Source organism: Mytilus californianus, unplaced genomic scaffold (genome assembly GCF_021869535.1).
Source record: "Mytilus californianus isolate M0D057914Y unplaced genomic scaffold, xbMytCali1.0.p SCAF_9, whole genome shotgun sequence".
NCBI lineage: Eukaryota > Metazoa > Mollusca > Bivalvia > Mytilida > Mytilidae > Mytilus > Mytilus californianus.
In genome coordinates, this window is record NW_026262745.1 from 6,147,925 (window position 1) to 6,174,295 (window position 26,371).

At 31.5% G+C, this 26,371-nt stretch overlaps 1 protein-coding gene and 1 long non-coding RNA gene across 4 annotated transcripts in view; one reads left to right on the forward strand and one right to left on the reverse strand.

Annotated features, from left to right (window-relative positions):
• Window positions 1–14,248, forward strand: part of LOC127715712 (cingulin-like protein 1) — a 39,768-nt gene extending 25,520 nt beyond the window's left edge. For 2 of the 3 annotated variants that reach the window (XM_052221874.1, XM_052221873.1), the window contains exons 9-12: window positions 1,871–2,008; window positions 2,820–2,915; window positions 4,628–4,690; window positions 12,656–14,248. In XM_052221874.1, coding sequence (XP_052077834.1) covers window positions 1,871–2,008; window positions 2,820–2,915; window positions 4,628–4,690; window positions 12,656–12,701 — 343 coding nt within the window. In that variant the 3' untranslated portion in view covers window positions 12,702–14,248. Of the gene's footprint in view, window positions 1–1,870; window positions 2,009–2,819; window positions 2,916–4,627; window positions 4,691–6,158; window positions 6,269–12,655 lie in introns of those variants that run through there. The other variant, XM_052221875.1, reaches the window with a different exon arrangement.
• Window positions 6,327–7,967, reverse strand: LOC127715716 (uncharacterized). The gene is made up of 2 exons (XR_007988566.1): window positions 7,826–7,967; window positions 6,327–6,654 (listed from the first exon to the last, which is right to left on the reverse strand). It is a non-coding gene; the product is annotated as an uncharacterized LOC127715716 (long non-coding RNA).
• Window positions 14,249–26,371: the final 12,123 nt, after the last annotated feature.

A 26,371-nucleotide genomic window follows, 5' to 3' on the forward strand; every position in this document is an offset into this window, starting at 1 on the left:
CTTGATGCTCGAGGTTAACATATTTGAAAATCAACAACCTTCATCAAACGCTTAAGAGCTTATTAAACAAAATTTGGCCTTGAATTTAAAAACAAATGTGACAAAATTAAAGTTATGAGTGTACTTATATCATGAGCACATTAATTGTTTGACAACATATTTGCTACATTTGAAGGAAGTGTTTTTCCACAAACAATCGGCATTCCCATGAAAACCAACTGTGTCCCTATTCTTGTCGACTTGTTTCTTTATGCAAACGAGGCTGACTTCGTACAGGAACCTCTTCGGGAGAGAGAAGAGAAGTTAGCAGTATCCTTTAACTTCATTTTCCGCTAGCGATATAGATGATGTTCTCTCACTAAATAATTCAAAATTTGGTGACTATGCTGAACGCATCTATCCCATCGAACTTGAGATAAAGGATACAACATATATTCAGTCTGCCTCATAACTTGAATTGACTTACATCTAGAAATTGACAATGAGGGTCGGTTGAAAACAAAACATTACAACAAAAGGGATGATTTCAACTTCTCAATTGTTAACTTTCTATTTTTTTGTCGCAACATTCCAGCAGCGTAGCCATAAGGGGTATATATATCTCCCAGTTGATACGATATTCCAGGGCTTGTAATTCCTATCATGTTTTCCTTGATAAAGGATTGCTGCTCACTAAAAAGCTATTAAAACAAGAGTTCCAAATGGGGAAGTTGAAATCATCCTTTCGTAAAATTTTACGGACACCATCCCGAGTTGGTTGACCGTTATGGAATATCACAGATGACGACGGATATGTTCCTATTGCCGTAACTACAATTCCGTCCCCTTTTTCCCAGATTGCGACCTTCCGAATTGGATTTATCATTGGGTTTGTACTTACATGAGCATCGCAATGGGTGCCACATGTGAAGCAGGATCTGCTCACCCTGCCGGAACACCTGAGATTCCCCCAAATTTTTGGTGGGGTTTGTGTTGCTCAGTCTTCAGTGTTTTATGTTGTGTTCTATCTACTGTTTTTTGTCTGTTGGTCATTCTTTATTAGCTATGGCGTTGTTAGATTATTTTCGACTTATGAGTTTGAATGTCCCTTTGGTATCTTTCGTCTTTCTTTTCTGACACTAAGATAATTGAATCTTATATATTACTTATAGTTGATTTTCAACCGACTGAAGCTGCACAATACTAAATGTGTTGTATGATTGAGTTCTTGCTACCATATTGTCTGTGGAATTCTGTAAGAAGGAATTATTTTTAATATATGTGACTATCTGATAATCCTACAAAAAGAAGAGTGTATAATACTATTCATCAATTTGATTTGAACATTCGTTTTATGTTTATATGACACTAATCGTTCAGAAATTTATTATATTCAATTTTTGCTTGGCATCACGATGCGATGCTACTAGCTTCATAGATTTTTGAATGCATTAACATAAAAATTGGGGGTAGTTTTGAAACAACATTCTAAAAACACACACACACACAAACAAACACTGAGGCAAATTTGAAACTGTGACGCATACCATACCTTTTTAGAAAGGTTGAACTTGTTTCGTTTTGATTTCTTTAAAGACTTTACTGAAACGTCTAAATCTATCAAAACCAATTCATTTACAAATCTTCAAATTTATATCAAACATCAACAGTCTTTCCTTAAAATGTTTATGTTAACAGATGATATTCCCGCAGTGTGATTTGTTAATTTGTTGTTGTTTTTTCAAATCAGATTACCAGTGGTAAATGTATCAGAAGCGCGTGAAACTTATGAAACATGTAAAATTACAGAGTGTGGTCCTAATGAAAATTGAATTATTAATATTATTATGGAATAATGAATGAATAATTTGGTAGTCAATTTTAATTTTAGATCATTTATGAAAGTTAATAAAAGTAATACAATCGATGATGTTGAAACTTTAAAGAAGGAATTAGCAGACGTACAAGCGATCCAACAAAGAGTTGAAGAACGCAGAAATTTTCGTCCAAAAAAAGAAATTATGGAAAGGTAAAGACTATAATTATCGGATATATGTTTACCTTATGAAAAAGGCAAAGTTAAACATGAATATAATCACAATTTAGATAATCAAAGACAGAAATTGGTTACAATTCAAGTTTCTATGTTTATGTTTATACTTTAGTAATATGACCAGTTTACGACTTCACATTTCTAATAATTGAAAGGATTACTTCATGATTTATCATTATCTTTACCTTTATATATTGGAGAATGTTAATTACACTTAATAAATTTGGTGCGTTTTGTATATACGTGCGTCTGACGTATAAGACTGGTATCGTTGATAAGTTTTTTCGAAAAGCTTTTTTGGATTATTTATCACCAAGAACGCTCAAACCGAAAAGTTTATAAACTTTTCTACAATTATTTGTATTTTTAAAGTATTTATATGACCGAATATTCATTCTAAAAAGAATAGCCAAATCCACCTCAATGTAAAGTTGGATTGAGGGAGTTGGAACCTTTGTTCCTAATAATAATTCCTAATCTATCAAAGGATTATTTACGAAATGTATGCTATAAATCATGTTAGTATCGAAGTAGTGACTACTGATCATATTAATTTTTCACAATAATCAATTTGATTTACTTTGTCGCCTATTGTATATATCATAGTGATCCTAGGCTTCTTTCATGGTGTAAAGATAATGTGTTTAAAGCTTTAATCGTTCATTTATGGTTAACCATATGTAATGTAGATGTAATTTACACATTTATTGAACAATTATGAAAGTGATTAAAAAGCTATAAAACTGTTCGTTTTACTACAATTAATGTCCCATTTGTGTTATTTAAGATATGGAATAAAAGTGGATGGAAAAATAACCGAAGCTGATAGTGAAGACTCCTCCTTAAGAGACACACCGCCGAGTACTCTGAACTATAATAACAGGTAATCTCGGATTCAGGTAGCAATATTTCGACAACACTCTATTTATTGAATTATGATGTTTTAGGTGAAAAGCATTAACAAAAATACTGAATTCTAGGGTAAATTGAAAATAGCGGGGAAGTCATAAAATCTGACAAAATAAAACGCTCGAATATATTAATCAACGGAAAGAATGCAAACGACTGTCATATTCCTGAATTGGTACAGACATTTGCCGAGAAATAATGGGCTAAACCTCAAAGTTGTATGACAGTTGTTTTTAGTTGACAGACATAATTGGTTAACATAACAATAATCGGGATCCATCGGCTAAAAATGTGTAAACATACATCACAGATATACAATGTATGTGACGTAAGAAATCCAAATAAAAATACAAATTTATCTGATAAAAACGGCAATACAAAAGAGTTTGATAGCGCATACGGTATAGTAAAACAAAATGACATGTACACTTTCCCGATAAAGTACAAATTACAATGTAAGTAAAATATAAGGTAACAGGTACGTACATTGGTAATCTATAGGATTTGTATGAAATATTGCAAGCAACTGGATGTACAGCATCAGGAGCTGCATTAGACTTGCTACAGATTTGATGCCCACCGCTTTAAAAAATTGTATTCTGCCAACTTCTCCGTTCTGTCGGAAATGTTCAATCACATACTCTGTTTTCTTTTTCTCACTTCTACTTTCAACAGTTCCTGCTTGTATATCAAGTCCACTTAGTTTAGAAACAGGATAAAATCCACTCAGCAATATACGCATTTAAATAACCGGCATACCTTTAGCGATTCCTCATAATCACTGAATATTTTTTCAAGGATTCAATATGAAAAAGATATAATCAAAAAATGATATTTTTTTTTTCAAAATTAACATTAACAATGGATTTGTAACACTACCATAAATAAACTATCGACATAATTATCATGAATTATCTCTGGTACTTGTAAAATTAATGTGCGCAAACGTAAAGATCATTAATCCCCAATGCGCGCAAATAGATTAATAAAGCCGTTGATAGTTACATAAATACATGTAATCAGTTATTGGTTTGACTAAAACTACAGAAATTTTATAAAACATATTATCAGATTTTTACCTTTTTGAATTTGCATAAGGACAGTCTATTTGAAGACCTACGGATGACTGCCTTGTTATCATTAATACTGATTTCTTATCACATGTCAATGTCTTCAAACAACAATACAAACGAATAGAGTAAACGATATGGGACAAATTAAATAGTTTAAAATGTATGCAACGGTTAGTAAATGGAAAGGTATATGCTATGAAATGAAGTGCACCGCGTTCTCCCCCAAAATGCATTCAAGAAGAAAACCAAAAAAAAAATAATTATTAAAGAATACCGACTTGCACATGCATATTTTGCAACTGCCGTAATCATATTTATAGATACTCTATTTTATATTTCCTAAATGCAACATTGATTTTAACATGTTTTAAAACTTCTTTTAGCTGTATAACACTATTTACTTTGCGAAAACGCATATAGTGTTTACATATTTTAACCGGAAGAATGAATATTACTGGACACTTTGTTCAGGAGATAACAAAAACGCCTGTTCATAGATTGAGTGATCAATTATTAGCGAAACCGATGAGGCCCCATCCAGTCAATCGAAAAAATCAAGTTATCATATGTCAAACTTGGTAGGAGTATTACTATGAACTGTATTTACATTTAGCGAAGAGAGTTTGTCAACGCATTGGGAAGAACACCGGAAAGAAAAACACCAGACAAGGAAAAAGTAAGTTTCAAGTAACATACTGTTTTTTTTTCTATTGAAGACAATCTTCAGTATTTGTGTATTGTTTTTCTAGTGACAATAACAAATAGTTTTCTACATGCCATATGCTATTTAACATGTAACAAAAAAATTCCGGCATTCCTCAGTTTTAATATTATTAAATCATTAACAAATAAAAACAACATTTCAGAGCGTTAATATTGATATTTTTTTGAAGGCGCTTGTGAAAAAAAACGAAGTTACACAATTTCACAATCGACTTAGAAGAAAAAAAGCCTTTTTGACCAAATTTGTTGGACGTAATCGGCAAACCGTACATTATACATTTTTACTTTTGGTGTGTTCCTAAGATAGAATTTAAATAGCCACTGCACTTTTTAACTGGCATTCGATAAAATTAAATACAAAACCAGAAAGCGTTGCTTCTGTTGCACATAGACTCTTTTCTCCATATGTCCATGATAGACTCTGCCGGGGATAATTTGAGCGGCGTCACTAGTCAAATTATTAAAGACGTCTACTTAGAGTTGCAAAACGTAGCAGCTAGTAAAAAATAATCTTTGTTTTACATTTTTTCTTGCAAACTACACATCTGTTGTTTTTATTTGAATAAAAGGAGGTGTAGGGGTTATACGTCCATGATACAATAACCCCGCTACAAAACAAAGCAAACGACATCGAAAAGGAACCATACAGTTTTTAACCCTTCACGGAACAAAATGTCAACATGAACAACAGTTAAAACTTTTTTTTTAATAAACTATAAGTGAAATTACTATGAAAATTACTTTCAAAGTTCCAAATTTAAATTCAAATTGTATAAATGTATTGCCTTCATACCAAAATTTATGATAAAAGAGATAATTTTTCATTTCCTATTGTTAATTATCCATTTTTAGATGGTGACGTTCCCTTGTCACCGTCTTATGGTGTTTACACTACTGGAACAATGCCCCGTAGATTGGCCGTGAAAATGTCCGTAAAAATGCTGGTGATTTTTACAGTGTTTGTCACGGTTAATTTATGGTGGGCCGTGAAACTTATCCGTGACAATGCCGTGGAATGACTGTCGTGAAAAGGCTGTGAAAAGTTTGTGAAAAGTCCGTGAAGAGGTGCCACCTGAAAACTTGGGTGAAAAGACCGTAGAAACCCTGTGAGAAAAAAAAATGTACACCGTGAAAAAGTCGTGATAATGCATTATGTGCCCATTGTGAAAAGACCGTGAAATGTAGATATAGTACAGTATATGCCTTTATTTGTCGTGAAAAGGCCGTGAAAAGGTGCCAACTGAAAACTAGGGTAAAGAGACCGTAGAAACCCTGTGAAAAACAAAAATCTACACCGTGAAACAGTCGTGATAAATTATGTACCCATTTTGAAAAGACCGTGAAATGTACATGTACTACTGTGATAAACAGCCATTCACTGATTGTGAAAACTCCAGTAAAATGTTAAATGTATTTTTCAGGCCATAATTTAACAAAAAATTTAAATGCTGTTTCAATCAAGTGAAGTGAAATGCCTGAAAACCTAGTGTAAACATCTACAGACAACTTATTTAAGTACAATGCAAGTGAGACTATGAAAATTCATATTAAAATGCTGTATTTTTTTTAGTAATAATTGTGACAAATAATAAAAATATTAATTTTAATAGAACTGTAGTAATTATGTAAAGAAAACATAAAAGCACACAAATGTCAATGTGATTAGGTAGCTAAAGTCAGCTGTAACATGTATTGTAGAAATTTTGTACATCTCTTGGGTCTGATTTTACCACTTCAGCAATATTTGTCTAATGTAATCCTTCACTTCACTGCCCTTTTGAATAACTATTCCAGAAAAACATTTATAGAAGTTCCTGTTAATTCCCAGGAAATACTTTTAACTGAAAAGCTTTTCTTTCCAACTGGATTCCTGAACTATTTTATATAAAGACTGCTATATCCTTTTGCTCTTCATTCCTAGAATAAATAAAGAAACATTACATATATTATACATGTATATAAAAAAAACTATTTATATATTCAAATTATTTTTTGGCATTTATGTATATACATGTACTTAAAACAGCTACAATATTATTCCATGCAATACAGGACTTCACGGTTAGTGACCCCTTATTGAATAGGGGGCAGATTTTCATACTGGAGGTGAAAATGGTATGAAAAATACTAAAAAACATCATTGAAACAGAACAGACACTTGGAAACATGCATAGGTTTTCTCATATTTTCATACCATTTTCCAGAAAATCTGCCCCCTATCCAATATATAGGGCATCATTAGTTAACGAAGTTCTGTATTGTCAACTTATATTATTTTTTTAGATTTTTTTAAAGACTAAAGATACTTTTAAGACAGACTATTAAATTTAAATGTTTCTTTGAAGTAATAATATGTATGGCTAAAGCCAAACTTGTCTAGACTAAGTGGCTGTAATGAGTCACAGCTATTTATTTTACAGGGGGCCAGGGGCGTAGCAACTTTTACCGCAGGCACATTCGCCATACCAATTATTTTTTAAACACCTCATTGCCATACCAATTATTCTTATGATATGGCACAAACCCTTCTAGAAAGGACATTTTGGCGTACAAATATTAAATACTTTCCCTGCTACGCCTCTGATTAATCCCTTTTAAATTCTGTGTCCCAACGGCCAGGTCAGAAAATACTTAAATTATATAATAAATAGCTCCCGACACATTCAAAGGGGGTTAGTCCGGTTACGCCTCTGATTATCAGAGTGAACTCCATTTCAGAGATACTTATTGCTATTATAATCATTTCCAATTATCTATGTCTATGTCTACGTAGTGTACTGTACATAAATGACATTTTTTTTATGTGGCCAGTGTGGGAAAAAAGGACCCCGCCTTTTTTCCCCAAATACATAAACAAAACAAAACCGTAATCGTATTTAAAGGATCCGGTGTGTCTTAGAAAACATTAACCGAAATGATTAAAGGAATCAAGTGCAAGAGACTCAAATATAAGTGAATATATCACATGCATGTTTGCGCGGTTTCTGCAAATTCAGTGAAAATCAGTTCAATGGAAATGCTCACAAACGTCATCAACATTTTGGTGATATGATGCATAAAAGAATAAAATATTAATAACTTAACTTACCTCAAACTTGCTGTCACTCGTCTTGCATCTATAAAGTAAATATTAATCGACCTTCGGCGTCTTTCAAGTTTTGCGGAAATGTTACAATTACTCTAAAAGAAACACGAATCCGGATACGGTCTGATATTCCGGGAAGTTCTCGTTTTTTACATGTTCCGGTTCCAATTAAAATTAATGTTTACATTGTTTATATTAATGTACAGACGAGAAGCAAAATACTTTTCTTTGAATACAAAATATTTATTGGCACAAAGTCATTAATTATAACAATAAATGGTTCCATTTAAAAGTCAGTCCTGTACAGTAGTATTGCATATAATAATATTTAAACAGACATATATTTATAATGAAAAGTTTATAGGATATATATTTAGAAAAATGTGAGTGGAAATAATTAGACCATATTACAATAATCACATGGGATGTTTTAAATCTGAATTAGGATAAGAAAAAATATCATGGCCTTTTCACTGGTTTCAACAACCAGTGAAAAGGCCGTGATATTTTTTATTAAGCATGAAAGGACAAATTATCACGGCCTTTTCACGGGATATTGAAATTTCACGGTCTTTTTCTAACATCAAATATTTTTCACGGCCTTTAGAAATATTTTTTTTACAAAAGTCACGGGGTATTTTCACGGGGTTTTTACGGCCCTGTGATATTTCACAGACATTTCACGGCCTTTTCATGGGCTGTTGTTACAGCAGTGTTATATATCTCAACTTGTTCGATTCGCTCGTGTATGTAACAACGTATTTGATTTTAACGAAAGAAATCTCTATATTACTGAAAAATAATTACACCAGTGTTTTCGATATCACAAACTAGTCAAAACATTTACTAAATTTTATCATCGGTACAAGGACATCATTCGTAAATATCAATCAACATACAGACATCTTATACGTTCAGGTATTTCATATCCAATCTTTTATGGTAATATTCTTTACAAAGCACAAAAATGTCGTCATTCACCTCAAAAGCTAACCAAACCTTTAAACAGACTTATTTAGACGGGATATAGTTACGATACTGTTGTCAGGTCATTAAAGATGGTATATTTTGGTATAAATATTGATTTACTCATAGGGTCTTTGCATCGGAAATAAACACATTTATTCTAAAACCAGTTGTTGGCATGATACGGGTTATGTTCTTTTTATATATTTTATGATGGTATGATACTAAACCCCTAAAGGGAGGTATTGTGCTTGATTTTCATATGATGAAGACATAATCTTTCAATCAGTTTAATTGAGGTCTGGAGCTGGCATGTCAGTAACTGCTAGTAGTCCTTTGTTAATTTATGTATCATTGTCATTTTGCTTAGTTACTTTTGTTACCTATTCTGACATGTTTTCTGCTTTGGACGGGTTGTTGGCTCTTTGACACATTCCCCATTTCCATTCTCATATATATAGTATCACTTAACACGTTTAAGCATTTTTTTTCTTTAATGCAATAAAGTTTCGATAATATCAGAAAAAACTCTGCCGGTCTAGTACTTAGTATGAGAAATTATTAAAAGAGAGGCTAAAGATACCAGAGGGACATTCAAACTCATAAGTCGAAAATAAACTGACGCCATGGCTAAAAAACGAAAAAAAAAAACAACAAACAAACAATAGTACACAAAATACAGAATAGAAAACCAAAGACTGAACAACACGAACCCCATCAAAAACTGGGGGTGATCTCAGGTGCTCCGGAAGGGTAAGTAGATCCTGCTCCACATGTGGCACCCGTCGTTGCTGAAGTTAGTGTAAACCCGGTAATAAGTCTAATTCGGTAGGTCACATTTGGGAAAGGGGGATGGGATTGTAGTTACGACATAGGAACATATCCATAATCATATGTGAAACGGATATTCCATAACGGTTAACCAACTCGTAATGGCGTCCGTAAAACGTACGAAGGGATAATTTCAACTTCGCCACTTGGAACACTTGGTTTAATAGCTTCCTTGTGAGCATTAACCCTTTATCAAGGAAATCATAATAGGAAAAACAAGCCCTGGAATATCGTATCAACTGGGAGATATATACTCCGTATGTAGGCGCTGCTGGAATGTTGCTACATAGAATTGGAAAGTTCACAATTGGGAGGCTGAAATCATCTCTTTTGTCGTAAAGTTTTGTTTTCAACCAACCCTCATTGCCTACATGTGATAGAAAAAATGATTTAAATTCCAAGATAAGCGTGTTATTTTGTTTAGTACAAGTACATTTAAACTGTGAACGACCTTATGTTTGACCCGACTAGACGAGAATTCATAGCAGAGAATAAGATGGATGAAAATGAATGTTCGCAGCAGAATTCCATTCTGATTTAAAAACAAAAGTAACGTTTTGTCTTGGATTCATGATATTTTTACTAGTTGTTATTGGCTTGGAACTTCCAGTATATGCGAGTTCTCACATATCGGTTCTTTGTATCTTTGGTGTTTATGTGACTTGATTATTTTGCTTTGTATCGATCTGATGAGCCAAGTCCTTTTCAACTGATTTTTATAGTTTGTTCGTCTTTGTTTTGCTGTTACACCACTGTCCAGATTAAGGTGTATAGAGGGTTGGGAGCCCCAATCATGTCAAACGCCGCCATATTCTGTATGCGCCTGTCCTAAGTCCAGAGTCTGTAATGCAGTGGCGGTCGTTTGTTCCTGTATGTCATATGTGTTTTTGGCTTATTGTTTTGAACATAAATCAGGCCGTTGGTTTTCTCATTTGAATTGCTTTACATTTAATTTTGTCGGAGCCTTTTATCGCTTGCTAGGAGGTATGGGTTTTGTTAATTATTGAAGGCCGCACGTCGACCTAACATGTACGTCATTTGGTCTCGGTTGGATAGTTGTCTCATTGGAAATCATACCGCATCTTCTTCACATTTATTACTATGTGCTTTCTTAGATCCTTTTGTATTCCAAATAAAACTACTTTAAAAGAAAATTGCTATTGAAATGCATTAATATATTATCCTCGTAATTTCTTTATACATGCGTGTTCTATAATGATAACTACAAATGTATAAAGATAATATCGTAAATTTACTGTAGACGACTTATTTTCTCGAGCGATGTATTTTCGCAAGTAGAAGATCAACGTTAATATGTGAACTTCAGATCTACTCGTATGGGAACAAAACAACAACATTAGGAAATGAAGACAATATATTGCCTCAAAATAGGATAGAATGGGTTAAACGCGAAAAAAAAGTATCGGCGAACAAATTTTTTATTAACAGTATTTCAATAGTTGTTTAATGTCTGTTTATTTTGATCGTTACTCTTCCATCATACACGACAGGAATCACATAACAGAACCATGTCGAACATGAACTAAACTTTGACACTGCTGAACCAAACCATGACACCGAATTTTCAGTAATTTTGAATTGTGTGCAAATGTACCTTTTTTTCGGAATAATTGACGGCAGGTTTATACCATTACGAAATATGTGATGTAACAGACAGTAAACAAATCACCCTTTTTGTGCATAAGAAACGAATAACAACTTTTAAAATTTGACATACGCACGCATTATTCTGTGTCAAATTATTAACTATATGATACAAATTTTAATGTACTAATATATTAGCCATAAACAAAGATACTTACAAGCTTGAATTTATGTTTAGAAGTTCCGTTCGCAAAAAAACCTAATGTTTATATTGTGTCATTGAATGTAATTAAAAACACTTAACACAATCATCTCCAACTTAACCAAACTATGACACAATCACTGTTCTGAACGCTCATCGATATGACGACGTTACTACCCGTGTTATACGTAATTACCGAGAAATACTTATCGAACCCTAAACAATGACTTTTTTACTCTAATTTCATGAGTGAAAAATGACTGAATATCAATCTAGATTATTGACTCAACTGTTCTATGTTTAAAAGGGCAACGTTTCAATACGTGTTTATGTCCACCATTTAACATAGAAGAAATCTTAACAATAGCAGTATCACGATAAAACAAATTTACTGACAACCCAGTTGTTTTAATTTTTCGGTATCCCATAGTGTTCTGTACTTCCATATGTTGCAAAAGGTAAAGTAACAAAAATATGGAACTCCAAGAAAAAGTTATCACGGAGAGTCCCTTAACAAATAGCAAATCAAAGCTCTAACACACCAAACGAGTTGAAAACAACTGTCATATTCCTGACTTGTTACAGGCATTTCCTTATGTAGAAAATGGTTGATTAAACCTGGTTTTATAGCTAGCTTAAGCTCTCACTTGTATGACAGTCGCATAAAATTCCATTATATTGACGACAATGTGTGAGCAAAACAATCAGACATAGAGTTGTCTCATTGGCACTCATACCACTTCCTATATCTTTAATAGGTAAAAATGTCATAAATGGGGGGACAGTAGTCAACATTGTGTTATAATCTTAATCACTATAAAACCAAACAACTATGTCAACAAGGAAACACAAAATTGCATGTAGACACTCTATAGACATAGCACATAAGCATAAATGAAAAACAAGAATACAAAAAATTACCATAGCACAATAACACAATGGCGGGATGTGTAAATACCGAGCCATGTCAAAAGGATATTACCAAAAATGGACTAAACAGATAAGGTTAAAAATATACAAAGACAAATAAAAAGAACAAGTAATTAAGAATCTATACTTCAAGACCATTGTGTATTATTTGTGAAGATGATACGTAATATTTATCAACAAGAGCTTGGTATCTTCCGATGAACCTTTTTAGACAAAGGACGAGACGTCAGTTTATACTTTAAAATCATATTATTTGCAAGCATTAATTGGTTATTTCTTATATATTTATTACGTTACAGTTTACACACAATTATTAATCCAAAGAGTGTTAACATTTATAATTGAGTCGTCATCTAAATGCTATGGAGCAGCACATTTGGAGAAACCAATCGTCATCATATTTTTTACCAAGCAATATCAGAACAATTGATGCAGCAGGTATGCAACATTGAAGAAAAAAGCGTACCATGACTGCGTTCGCACATGTATATATGGAATGGGTAGTGCAATGAACACGAACTATGACAATTTCAAACTTCATCAAACTAATTTATTGGGGTTTGTTTTCCATTCTCTTGGAAAATTTGAATTTTGTTTTGGTTTTGCATGGCTTTTACAATACTGCTTGTATATAACCCTGAATGAATATCTCTTATTTATACTCTATTTAGGTAATCGTAAAAATCACAAGAACTCTTGTAGTTACTAGAGTATATAATCGTCCATACGTTTGTCTGTTAACTTGTTGTACAAAAGCAAGGTAATGCTTTGATAAGGTTTTAGGAAATGTTCATGGTATATTTGAATCTATGGAAGCAAAATGCTTTCCATTTGGAAAAGGTTTATCGTTCAAAAGTTTATAGACTTACCGTCAAATTTAAGGCAATTTTTCACACATTGCTCACTTTCTGAAATATATTTCCATTGATGACTCGAATCTTTACACTGTTCAGGGAAATTGAAAATGTTTGTTACACTGTTGAGGGAATTTGAAAATGTATGCTAACTTTCGCTTAAAATTGGCCCTACTTGCTGTTCGAGAGTTAAGGATTTTAAGGAACTTTAAAAGTTATGATTTTTTTAATGTCATACATTCCGCCGAGTATGATCTGTATAGTTTACTTGAAACGGTACACTATCGTTTTGATTTTTATTTAAAAATAATCTGCATTTAGCGATAAAAAATTCTCCTAATTGTCCGGTTGCATACGAAAAAGGGTCGAAAAAAATATTTCCTTGAATTTGACTGTTGTGCGAAATTAATCCTACATTTCATTGCAGTAGAAAAATTCTGAGTCATAAACATATATCTTGGGTGTTTCAAAGCAACATCCTTTTTTTATTTGATGTTTCTATAGAATAATTTTGAAACTTGAGGTTACATTGTTACTTAAGCTTGTACAAAGGAAAATAAGGGTGAAAATTTGATTGGTTAACTTCCAGTGATGGTGTATTTCTTATATGCAATGAAATGTTATGTGATTTGTTTTTGTAATACTGAACAGGATATAACTTTACTCATGCCAAGTATTTCTTTATTTGAAACAAAGATAAATTCTGCACATTTTTTTGAAAAGTGCAAATTAAACAAAGACTAATAGGGAAAAACAATGGTGGTATAACACCTATTATGGGAAGCTGCACATGCACCATTGATCTTGTATGTACTCTCATTTGTTAAAATTTCATGCTTTTTCAGTGAAATATTGCGAACATGAAATATTCTGATTGGATTGAGTCTCAAAAAAACATTCTAAGAGAAAATTGCTTTGAAATAGGACTCTACCATGCATATTAGTAGACAGAGCAAGCCATACACAGTGTTTTGGGGAGCTTTTTCTGACTTTTTCTCCTTATTTCTTATATTTTGCTATGATAGAAAACTTTTTCCTAAGTAAATGAAATTATTTTGAAGCAGTAACAACAAATTATTCACTAAAATGAAAGCTTTTTATGTCCCTCTCTGAAGCGCGGTGTAAATTAAAACTTTACGTAAGGACTTATTGAAACCTCCATTAATTCAGTAAACTATTATATGGATCGTTCATGCAGCTTGAATACTTCAATTACTCATTTATTATTACATTTCTTGCATAAATGTGTGAAAATTACCTCCAAATTTTGATTTATTGGCCTAAAAAGTTGAAATTTTGAGGAAATGAGAGGTATAAATGGACCAAAAGGGACCTTATAATGAAAACAAAGAGGTCCATTAGTGGTATTTATCATCCTAGAGTCATCTTTTGTATCATATTCAACTGTTTGTATGTAGATGAGATGTTATGTGATTTTAGTTGTAGTACTGGACAGGATAAAACTTTACTCATGCTAGGTATTTCTTTATTTCAAACAAAGATAAATTCTGCACAATTTTTTGAAAAGTGCAAATTTACAAATTTAACAAAGACTAATAGGGAAAAACAGTGGTGGTATTACACCTACAACGAACAGAAGCTTGAAACCTTTAAGAAGAATTTGAAAATTATCTTTTAGACTTGCCTATCATGATTTTTTATTTAATCTCGGAATTCGCAAAATAACCAAGTTTTTTACATTGGTTTCATCTAAACATGCTATTTTTGTCCCTATTCGTTACAGTTTAAACGGCAATTCATTTATGTAATTAGGTCTTTCCACCTTTCCGTGGAAAGACCTATTGGTTTTCTTCTGATTATTTTTTTTTTCTTCCGCCTAATTTTTTTCTTGCGGTGTATTTTTGTTTCAAAAGATGTCGCTTAGTTTTTTGGTATATGATATCATACAGTCTATACGCTTTTGAAACTGACCCTGTTTAACCGAACACTTTTCTTTGTAAGAGTTATCTCCCCAAACACTGTTTTTCTTGTTATGAGATCTCCTCTGCAACCGTAAAAGAAAGCGACAAATTTATTTTTCCAAATTGCTCGTTATATCCTCAGGATGTTAGGTTTTATTTAGACCGAAGCTTTACGAAGACTCCATATGAGAGTTATTTCCCCTTTTGTATTTGATATATGTGAAATGTATTTGTAACTGGAAAACCATAAGTGATAGAGGCCTAGGGTCTTTTGATTTGAAGTACTTGGTCCATAAAAATGAAAATGAGGTCAAGGTCAAAGGTCAAGGTCATGTTAAAAATTTTGATTTTGGCTTGTTATCACTAATTTTCAGAAATCTTATAAGATATCGACAAATTTTTTTACAGAATTGTTAGTTGCGACATGTCGTAACACGTAAATTTGAGTTGAAAAGGTACGGAGACATTAAATGGGAGTTTTCCCCCCTTTTATATCTTATGTTAGTTGTATGGTAATATAACTCATTAACAATATAAAGTAGAGGCTAGAGTCTTTTGATTTGAGGTCCTTGGTTGATGACCTTGAAATTGAGCTCAAGGTCATAGGTTAATTTAACGTTCTAGATTTTGACCTTTACGTTTTCCTCATATGTGTACATGATAAAGCCATGGGACTTTTTGCAAAAGATTGCAAGCAATGTGACCTTGAAAAAGCCAACCGGAAGTGACCTTTTGTAAGCCTGAAGTAGCCTTTTTTTGTACTTAATTAATGTAAAAGTATATAGAACCATATAATTTTGGAATCAGTGTCAAGTAAACTATCAAATAATACCGGGAGTAACATCTTTTAAACCGGAAGTACAAAAATATCTCCCTTATTTATATCTTTTTGTATAGAAATCATTTATTTTTGGAATCAGCGTACAATAAGCTGTCATTTGACGCGGAAATTGACATTTAAAACAAAATTTTAATGATTTCATATCAAAATAGATCCTTACTGGTGGAAAGACCTTCAATTGTTCTCTGAACAATTGGTTTTTAATTCTTTATTGTTTTTGTGTCATATGTTAGTTTGTTAATTGACATGATTATTTTTTATTATGTAAAGCGCTTTCTGTTATTTCTCTTTAAATATTGTATGATAGAATTATAAATAAATAAGTGTATCGATGACGTTTTATAATTTTACAAATGCACGCGATTAAATTATACACTCTTCCTTACTCTCACTTGGTCAATGCCAAATCTGATCGACTGAATATCAGATTGATCATGTTGATAATGAATCGAATTACAATAATGAAATATGAAAAATAGTCTTTTGTTCAAAACTAGGTAGTCTACATGCATTCATTAGCTTAGTAAATGTGTCTTTTTGATGTTAATAATTATTTCTAGTTAAGGTTATTTCTTTACATTATCTGTTATTTATATCGAGCACCACAGACTAGAAATATACAAATATGTTCACGGTTTTATTAGTTTTATCTAGTTATTATTAGTTACTTTTTTATTTTAGCTATTGTTATAAATAGGATGCAGACCTTAACAATGTACAGTACAACCTGTGACTTCCTCTTAGTTATGTCCACCCTCTTGTATGGTCACTATTGAATGGTGGCCATTTATTGGGGTATTCAATCTTGAGATGTTGGCCATTTATTGGGGTCATAAAACATAGGTTGATGTTTTATCTAATTATGTCACCTGTTGAAATCAATCAGGGTTGAAGTTTTCAGCTAGTATGTTTCATTAAAATTTACCTGTACAGGTAACTCAGGTTTCTTCTCAAATTGACATTTCACCTTTTCTTGAAAATGTAGAATAGAATGTTTGTTTTAGTCTTTGTTAATTCATATCATTTGTTGATTTTTCTGTCTTTAAATTTACATATTTTCCTTTTTTTCTAATGTTTTTAATTTTTTAATTTATTATTATTTTTTATTTGTTTTTTTTTTGCTTCTTATTCTTTTAATTTCTTCTTGGAAAGAATCTTGAGTAGAAATGACAAAAATTCAAAGATAAGTTATTGACTAGCATTTGAAAACAAAAGAGAGAATCCTTTTAATAATTATTCTTTCAGTAAAAAAAAAAGTTATTGTACATGATGTACATGGTATTCTATTGTTCGTTTGCATTATTAAATGAATTATTATTAATTATAACTTATAATCATGCAAATGATATGTTCAAAGGAACCATGAAGCAAGTAATTTAACAAGCCAGTTTATTCACAAATTTAAATTATCAATATCATGAATATCAATCTTTTTACAATAAATTTTGTTAACAAAGTTGTAAAATCTATTATCATGATTATTATTCAGGAAAACTACAAATATCATTATATGGTATAGGAATAAACTATTTTTGTTTGTCTTTGATATTTTCAAATCTCAAAAGGAGTTTTGCATGAAGAATCACTAAAAAGACTTACAAAGAAATTATTTAAAGAAAAAATTGTCTTGCTTTTTGAAACAATTGTAAACTTATCAAATATATCTTCAGTTTGGCTAATTTTGTCAGTTAACAGGCAAAATTTGTCTCCAGAAAAATAAAGTACACTTCTATATAGATTGTGACATTTTTATACTAAAAGTAGTCTATTAATTAAATCACTTTTTGTTCTGTGTATTATATTATCTTAGTATACATTTGCAAAGAATATTTCACTCAACTCAGGCCTTTTAGATAAAGTTAATAATTGCAGGGACTTGAATGAATTAGATTCTTTAAAGCCCTTGATTAAAAATGAAATTTAGGAAAAAAAATAAGAATATTTTTGAAAAAAAAATAAAAACTTATGATGAAAACAGTAAACTCAAATGCTTCACTAAGTAAAGAATTAGTGGTCATAATTTAGAAATAGAAAATGGTGAATAAAAATTCCTATAAAGGATAGAATTGTTTGTAAAATTAACAAAACAATTTAGAGATAATCTATTTGAAAATTTTTTACCTTCTCATTCTCATAATAATGTCTCTGACCAGTTTATGAATAAAATCTTGAATCTCATGAATAAAATCTTAACCAATAACAAAAAGTAAAAGAAATGCTAAACCTCTATAACATGGAACATGTTTAAAATATTGGCCCCTTTATAAAAGAAAGTCATTAGAACTGAGGGCAGAAATCTGATAACTTTTTTCCATGTGTTTTGATTTCTTATAGAATTGTTATTTCTTTGCATTATAATGTTTGTTTTGGGTTTTTTTATGTCAGAAACTTGATCAAATTGTAATATGTTTATATGACAATAAAAAAATTATCAAATTTTTCTGTAATGAATATTTTGAATATACATGTATTTATTCAATAGAGTAATAATGAATTGCCTAAATTTTATTTAGAATAAGTCCTAAAGATAATCTTAAACATTTGTTAAACAATGTTAAATGCAGTAAGTAAAACAATTTTGATTTTAGAAAATTAATTTGAGAAACACCTTTTCAATGGAAAAAGGCAGGCGTTTTGAAAGTTTGCATTATATTAGAAGATGATATTCATTTATTATTCACTTGCCAAAAAATACATGTAAAAAATAACTTAAATTGATAGAATTATTTAAAAGTTATAGAATCAAAACAAACATTTGCAAACAGTCATGAGAAAATTTTTACAAAAAAAAAGTTAGGAAGCTATATGTTCAACTAGTTTTATTATTTCAATTATTTTAGAATTTTCTTGTCATTATCACAGTTATTAAATTTGACAAACCAAAAAGTGAAATATTTTTCCTGAGACACTTTACCTGTAAGTTATGTAATTTTAACACTTCAATGCAGTCATGATTTCTCTTTATCCTTGACTAGTTTTTGATTAATACCTTGTGTATTAATTAAGCAGCAGGGGGTATAATGATGGACATTTAGGGCCATCATGGTGACCATATTTTTTATGGCCACCATTAATAAGATAATGTCACAGGTAGTACTGTACCATCTTGACCGTTATACTGCATGACTTATTTGAAAATGTAAATTGTATGCATGTTTTTATTTATTATTTGTACTACAACGGACTATGCCATATTGTAAGGGCGTTTATGAAATAAATTTATCTAAATATTTAATAATTAATATTAAAAAAAGTGCCCAAATGTAAAAAGCACAATATCATGGTTGAGTTCTTTGTCATCAATTATACCTTTTCATGAATGCTGTTTACAATATACAGCTAAACCATCTTCGTTTCTTGTACAAATATTTTTATTTTTACAAAGAATAGAAATTTGTTCAAACCCTTCAATGTTTTTAAGATACATTCTTGTAACCAGGTTTTACAAACAAATAAAGTTCTATTTGCCTATAAGATTTAAAAAGTCATTATCTTCATAAACTGATGTTCGGCTTTTGATATTTCAACATAAACATTTTAATGTCTTAGATTGCTCCCTGGAGATGTCATTTGATTCATACTCTTTACCACTAACACATGTTAGGGTTTTAAAGAAACAGAACTATATCGAACTAGACTTATTACCGGGTTTGTACTAACATGAGAAACACGACGGGTGCCACATGTGGAGTAGGATCTACTTACCCTTCCGGAACACCTGAGATCCCCCTCCCCGATTTTTGGTGGGGTTCGTGTTGCTCAGTCTTTAGTTTTCTATGTTGTGTTTTGAGTACTGATGTTTGTCGGTTGGTCTTTTTCTTTTTTAGCCATGGCGTTGTCAGTTTGAATGTCCCTTTTGTATTTTTCGCCTCTATTCTATTGATAGATGTAAATGACATTGTAACAAACTTCAGTTATTTATTTATGTATATTTATTTCACATAGGATTATATTTTAAGTTAGGGCTTATTTTTGCTAACACCGGACTATATAGTCAAGCAGACCTTTCATGTGTATCACGTGATTAGGCACCCATTGAAATTTCACAGGTGAGTTTCAAATCGGTCGACACATGGCTATTGAGTAAAGCACACTTTTGTGCTGAGTTAAGAGTTGGTAAAAATAGCAGTTGGGTATTAGAATTGTCAGTTCAGGACAAGGATATCCTAAGGCTTATTATTACAACACTCCCGGTTTTTGTGTGCGTATAGCACGTATGAAATAACGTCGACTGGTCGGTGATAATGGTGATAGAGATACAAATGGTGTCATTGGTTATATAGTATCAACTTGATGGTTGCTAATAAAAATTACAATGTTTGGAGTCGGTGAATAATATCCGTTAGAAATATACAAAAAGTCCGTTAAAATATATGTCAAAGGAATCATGCAGTCGGGGAAATATTGTGCAGTTTCAAGTCGTCATGGCTCATTGAAGTTATCATTGCAGTAAAATTATATAATCTAGTGTTCTTTTCATCAATTTAAAATCAACCACAAATGTGTGCAAATAGCTATTTTCTGTCCGTTTAATATTAAAAGAAATCCAAGGGGAACAACCCAAAATTATACTACAGTACGTGCAACGTTCAACATTACTGGGAAGTGTGCAGAGTTGACGGAGGTGTGCAGACTGAAATCGTTTAATTTCATTTTGTTTATTTCATAACATTATATTTAGTTCTGTTTCGTGTGTTTTGTATTTTGTTACATTTGTGTTTATTCATTTCATTGCTTCATTTATGTTGATTTACTTTACTTTAGTTTTGTTTATTAAATCAGTTTTGTATAACATTGGCCACTTGACAATCCAAAGACCGTACATCGTTACAGACACACAGGAAATTACGCACTTGAAAACGTTTTCAGTTGTATTTCAAAAATTAAATACAATTTATTCGGACAAAATACAAATGTGATCATAAAATGAATATGTGAACAGTCCGTGGAGTGCCCATGTACATATAAAACAAATCAAAATAAAAATAAAAAAGTGTTGCAATAAAAAGACGACAAAGTAATTGCTGAATATTAAATATAAATGTTAAGCAACTTTTCAGGTGGAAAAAAAACCAACTTAAGATATTGAATAGGTTTCCAATTTATTTCACAGGTTGTTTTTCTCGTCACTGATCTCGACTGATTTGACTGAATGGTATTCTACATTACTCGTTGGTTGATTTCTGATTATTTTACCTGTTGTGTTTTGGCTTACATTATAATTTATATTACCACGTGAAGACTGTTTGAATTTTCTGTAATAAATGAATCCCAGAATCGACACCACAACAACAACAATGATTGCACTAACTACTACCGCTTTGACGATTCTTGTATAACTAACATCCTACAAACAAGTGTGCATATTTGAAAATACAAAAAAAAGTAAATTTAAATGCTACAAATTAACTTAGGTTATGTAAAAGGTGTTGCAATATAATTTACTATATGTTGGAGACACTAAGGGCAATGTAAAGCTTCGCAAAACGTTTACATATACAGCCCTGATATTCATGAATGTTTTGTTAAAATAGCAGCAGAAAAGTGAATTATATATAAAACACAATTGCATAGTTTTTAATACAAAAGCCTCAAATGTTGACCATTTCGATCAAGTTAGACTGCCACTGTTTTTTTTAAATGTTAAAAGTTCTAAATGCCGTAAGATTTATAACATTAGTTATTGGTGGATATAAATTTAGAACAGTGATGATGCTCTAAAAGTCAAACATACAACAACACAAATAAGTATGATTTTTTGCACTGGGCGTTTGTGTACATTTTTTCTCGACCAGTATGAATGTTGTGATGCGTTCAGGACATTCCCATTTTTACAAGTTTGTTTGTGTGATAATTTTTGAATCAATAAAAACTTAAGGTAAGACATTAAAACATTTATAATGGTTTACCTTTTCACATTTTCTGACAAATCATCGTCTTTCAACAATGTAAAAATCTGTATCAATGCGTAATGTTTGTAGACAATTTCGTCTTAAAACTTTTTGTCTTTCCTTTTTGTTCTTCTAATTTCTATTGTCCCTTTCATCCGTAGAACTATGGATAATAGAATAATTTTATTCACTCCCTTTGAATTCAAGGTTCAAACAAAACCTACCTTTTGTAAATATGGTTACTGTAGTTTTCGATATTTTTGGTCATCTTCTATCATATTTTAGGTTGAAAAGAACAAGATCATACTATTTTCTAGAAATTCAAATCATTATTTTACCGTTTTGTCTTTGTCCTTTATGGAAACATCAGTGTCATAAGATTCCATTGGTGTGACAATTTCTCCACCTGATAATTCTATTTTACACAATGCTATGTAGCCATCAGTGTCAACAGCAGCAAGAATGACTGAGGGTGTACAGCAATTTCCTCTGTATTAAAATGAAGAAATATGTTTAATCAATATGACACACAATAGCTACCAATCATTGCTAACGTCGACAATTTGGTTTCTTGAATTGGATCTTACATTCTAATGTTTAAATACGATTAGAGGTTTTATTTTCTATAATGCTCCCTATTCATGTATATCTACTTCATTGTTATCTGTAAATTGAATTTCATTTAAATTTATTGTAACAATTCGGCGATTATTGATTAATCTTATGCACTTTCATTTGTGACTCTCTTGCGGTTTGCAATACTTTATCTTATAGTTAAATGTATATTTATTTATTTGTTATGGTGTGCAAATAGTAAAATAACAAAAGTACCGAACTCCAAGAGAAATTCAAAACGCAAAGTCCCTTAACTAATGGCAAATTCAAAAACTGTAACACATCAAACGAATGGAAAACAACTAAGAGCAAATTCATCTCAGAATTTGTAAAATATAGTACAATGTTATCAATTATAATAACGCCTGTCGTACTTCTCCTCTATATAAGAGACTAAAATCAATACAATTTTGGACTTAATTATGCATTATACCAATATAATTTTCTTCCACACAAATAAACATAATATCTAACGCTAACAACTAACCCAAACGTTTTATTTAGTTTACTGTTTTTTTAATGTTTTAAACAATAAATCAAACACTTAAGGCATTCTCTGCTTAGATATTTAATGTATATATTATGTGACGCTGTGTGAGTCTTGGTCTAAGTTAAACAAAACATACCTGATACTAATATTCACAGGACCATGCCTCAGACAAGAAATATCATCAAATAACAATTCGGTTGCTGATCCAACAGATGAAGTAACATTTTCTAACTCAGTTCCTTTGAATGTAATATCGGCATCTACGAACCAGTCATATTTATGGCATTGTGCTGTATTCAACGAAGAACGATTACAAGTTCCATTCAATGATACAATTGTACACACTGGTCTTTCAATGTCAGTCATTTTCAAAGATAAATTTACACATATGCGTAAAATAAAGTTATCTCGTCAAAGCATGCTTAGATTTCAGTTAATTGTTTGTCCCCATTCTAACTGCGAAATCGGAATACATGATTAAAAAAATATAATACGACTTATGGTACGTATACACGTACTATACAGGAGAAAGTGTATAATAATAAGGTCTTTCCACTTTTCCGTGGAAAGACCTTCTGAGTTTATGATATTTTTTCCGACACTTTTGTTTTTGAAATGTCGCTTTTGTTTCGCAACATGTTGGTAAGATATTTCGTGTATGATATCAAACAGTTTTTGCGTTTCGGAACTCACCCTTTTTAACGAAAAAAAATTCCATATTGGAGTTATCTTCACGTAAACTGTTTTTATATAGCTTCTCAGAAAGCGTGAAAGTTATCGTTTGAATTTATCTGCAAAATGTTCGTCCCTTTTCTTGGGATGATCTGTTACATTTGAACAGAAGTGGACCGGTTAGATCTAATAAGTGTTATTTCCCTTTTTCGTGTTTGTCATGAGTGGTATTTCGTGTAGCACATAAACCTAGAGGCTTTTGATATGAGGTCCTTGTTCAAAAAGCAGGAAATTTATGTCAAGTTCAAATATCAAGGTCATCTTTTAAATTTTGAATTTTGTTTGTTTTTCGCAACTCCTTATAAACAGTAAAAATTATCTACAAATGTTTTTCGCAAAACTGTAAGTTGCGACATGACGCTACTCCAAATTGGGTCGAAGTGTTCTCGTGACTTTGTATGGTACTTTTCACCCCTTAAATATTCAAGATAAGCTGTTGTGTTGGATACTTTTAACCATATATATTATTTATATGAGGTCTTTTGAGATGAGATCTACCTCCCCAGCAGTGGGACAGGATCTAATGGTTGTAAATAAACTCATCAACAGGATTATAATTTAGTACGCCAGACGAGCATTTCGTCTACAAAAGACTCCTCAGTGAAATTTGTCAACGGCGAATTTCAGGAAAGTATGCTTAAACCTCATACACTGCGTTTTTTATACTTACGAGAACAGTTTTCGAAATGCTTCGAGTTATTTCTGATGTCTTACACAGGTACACTGTAATGCTTAATTTCCTACAATTATTGATAAATTAATTAGTAATTCCTTTATTTATATAATATATATGTATTTCATTCATCCATAAATATCTTTGTTGATTATATCTTCCTAATAAACGCATAAGTATTGTAATAGAAAGATACATTGTAGCAAATGTATTTAATTAACACTGAATTTCATTTCATTCATCAATGATACCTTTGTCGGTTGATTTCATTAATGTTTATCTTTGAAGAAGTGAGCCGGATTTGACCATATTGTATTTCCTCCATTCACACCTTACTAGTGAATCACATTAAATATGACTTTTATGGTTCAAGAATGTTTTTAAAATATTAAAATGGGGAATTAAATACTGAAAGATTCATGATTATAATTTTTTTTGCCAAACGTAGGTTTCGCCTGCATAAGACTCATTAGTGGCTCTAGATTAAAAACAAGTTGAAGTCAAATGCAATCCGAAAAATTTTGGTAAATGTAGGTGAAAGTAGTTTATCGCTGCTCAAACTTCATAAATCAATTATGAAATGACAAATAAAGGTAACAACCAAAAAATAAGAAAATTTTGTAAACTTTAACAAAGGGTTGCCCGGTAGCGTCGACAGGTTCAGCGTCTACTGCTATGAATGCATCACCGCCATACGAATCGACAATTAGCCATCATCAGAAACAGGACACATTCGGTAAAATTACAGATCAGATAACTTTACTGTTATCTAAAGTTCTAAGACCGCGAAAACATGTCGCTAGTGAATTGGGACACCGACATATCGTATCGATCAAACAATTCGTGATGGGGACCGAAAAACATATGAAATGTCGATTTCAGTCATTCTGTGATTCGAGCGCCACTGATAAGTTAAATGAGGACAAAACGGGCGTCTGGCGTACAAATTTATAAGACTGATATCTTTGATGAGGTTTTACATATTTCTCGTTGGAAATAATACCACATCTCCTTATTTTTATATTTGTTATAAATTATATTATTATTGTTATCCCTCTTTATATTATGCTTATTTGTTCAATGGAATTTTAAAATCTTAATCAGTATCTTATTTAACGTTTTTATTGATATTCATGAATACATGTGTAAAAGGAGGGGGAAAGGTTCGTGGGGTATAGGTATTCACATTTTATCTGAAATAAAAATTAAGGTTTAAATATAGTTTCTTCTAAATTCTTTGATTGTCAAACTTAATATCAAAAGTATAAATGCCCAGTTCAAATTCAAATTCGAAACAAATCTACTCCCTGACTGAAGCTATGGGAAAGTTTTTTTTTTCATCTAAAGGAAGGAACAGTTTTTTGTTGTTTATCCAAAACAAATTCATCTTGAAATTGTAAGAGGGAGTTAGTAAGGCATGTACCACGTATAGGGTGTTTAGCCAAACATTATTAACAATATTGCAAAATGAACTTGTCCGTTGATAAATACAGAAATTATTAAGAAGCGAAGGTTAAAACTCCTTCAGGCAAAGATGACCTTAGATAAATTTGGTTATTGTATTTATTCCCGTCAAATAGCTCCTAAACAAATTACCTATTTATAATCCGTAGCGTTCAAATGTTTTGGTCTGAGATCCTGATGAAGGAACATCCAGAAAAGCTGTTCGGGCGAACGAAATTTATAAAGTGTTGTTTTCAGTGACCTACCTCACATTTTATATTAAAACAAAACTCATTGAAATCAAACTTTCGGCAAGATGTTCACGTGTTTATGTTTTGCAAGATGCAAGATTTCTAGTTTGAAATTGTAGGAAATAGAAGGGGTGGCGGGGCAATACAATACAAATTTAGCAAAAACTATTGAAATACAGATAAACGTCTTTTTTTTTGGTCATCATTCAAAAAATCTTATTGCTTTCAATATGCATACTGTTAAGTAGAAATGTGGAATTAAAACTGCACTACCCTTCAGTCTGATTAATATTGAACAGTTCC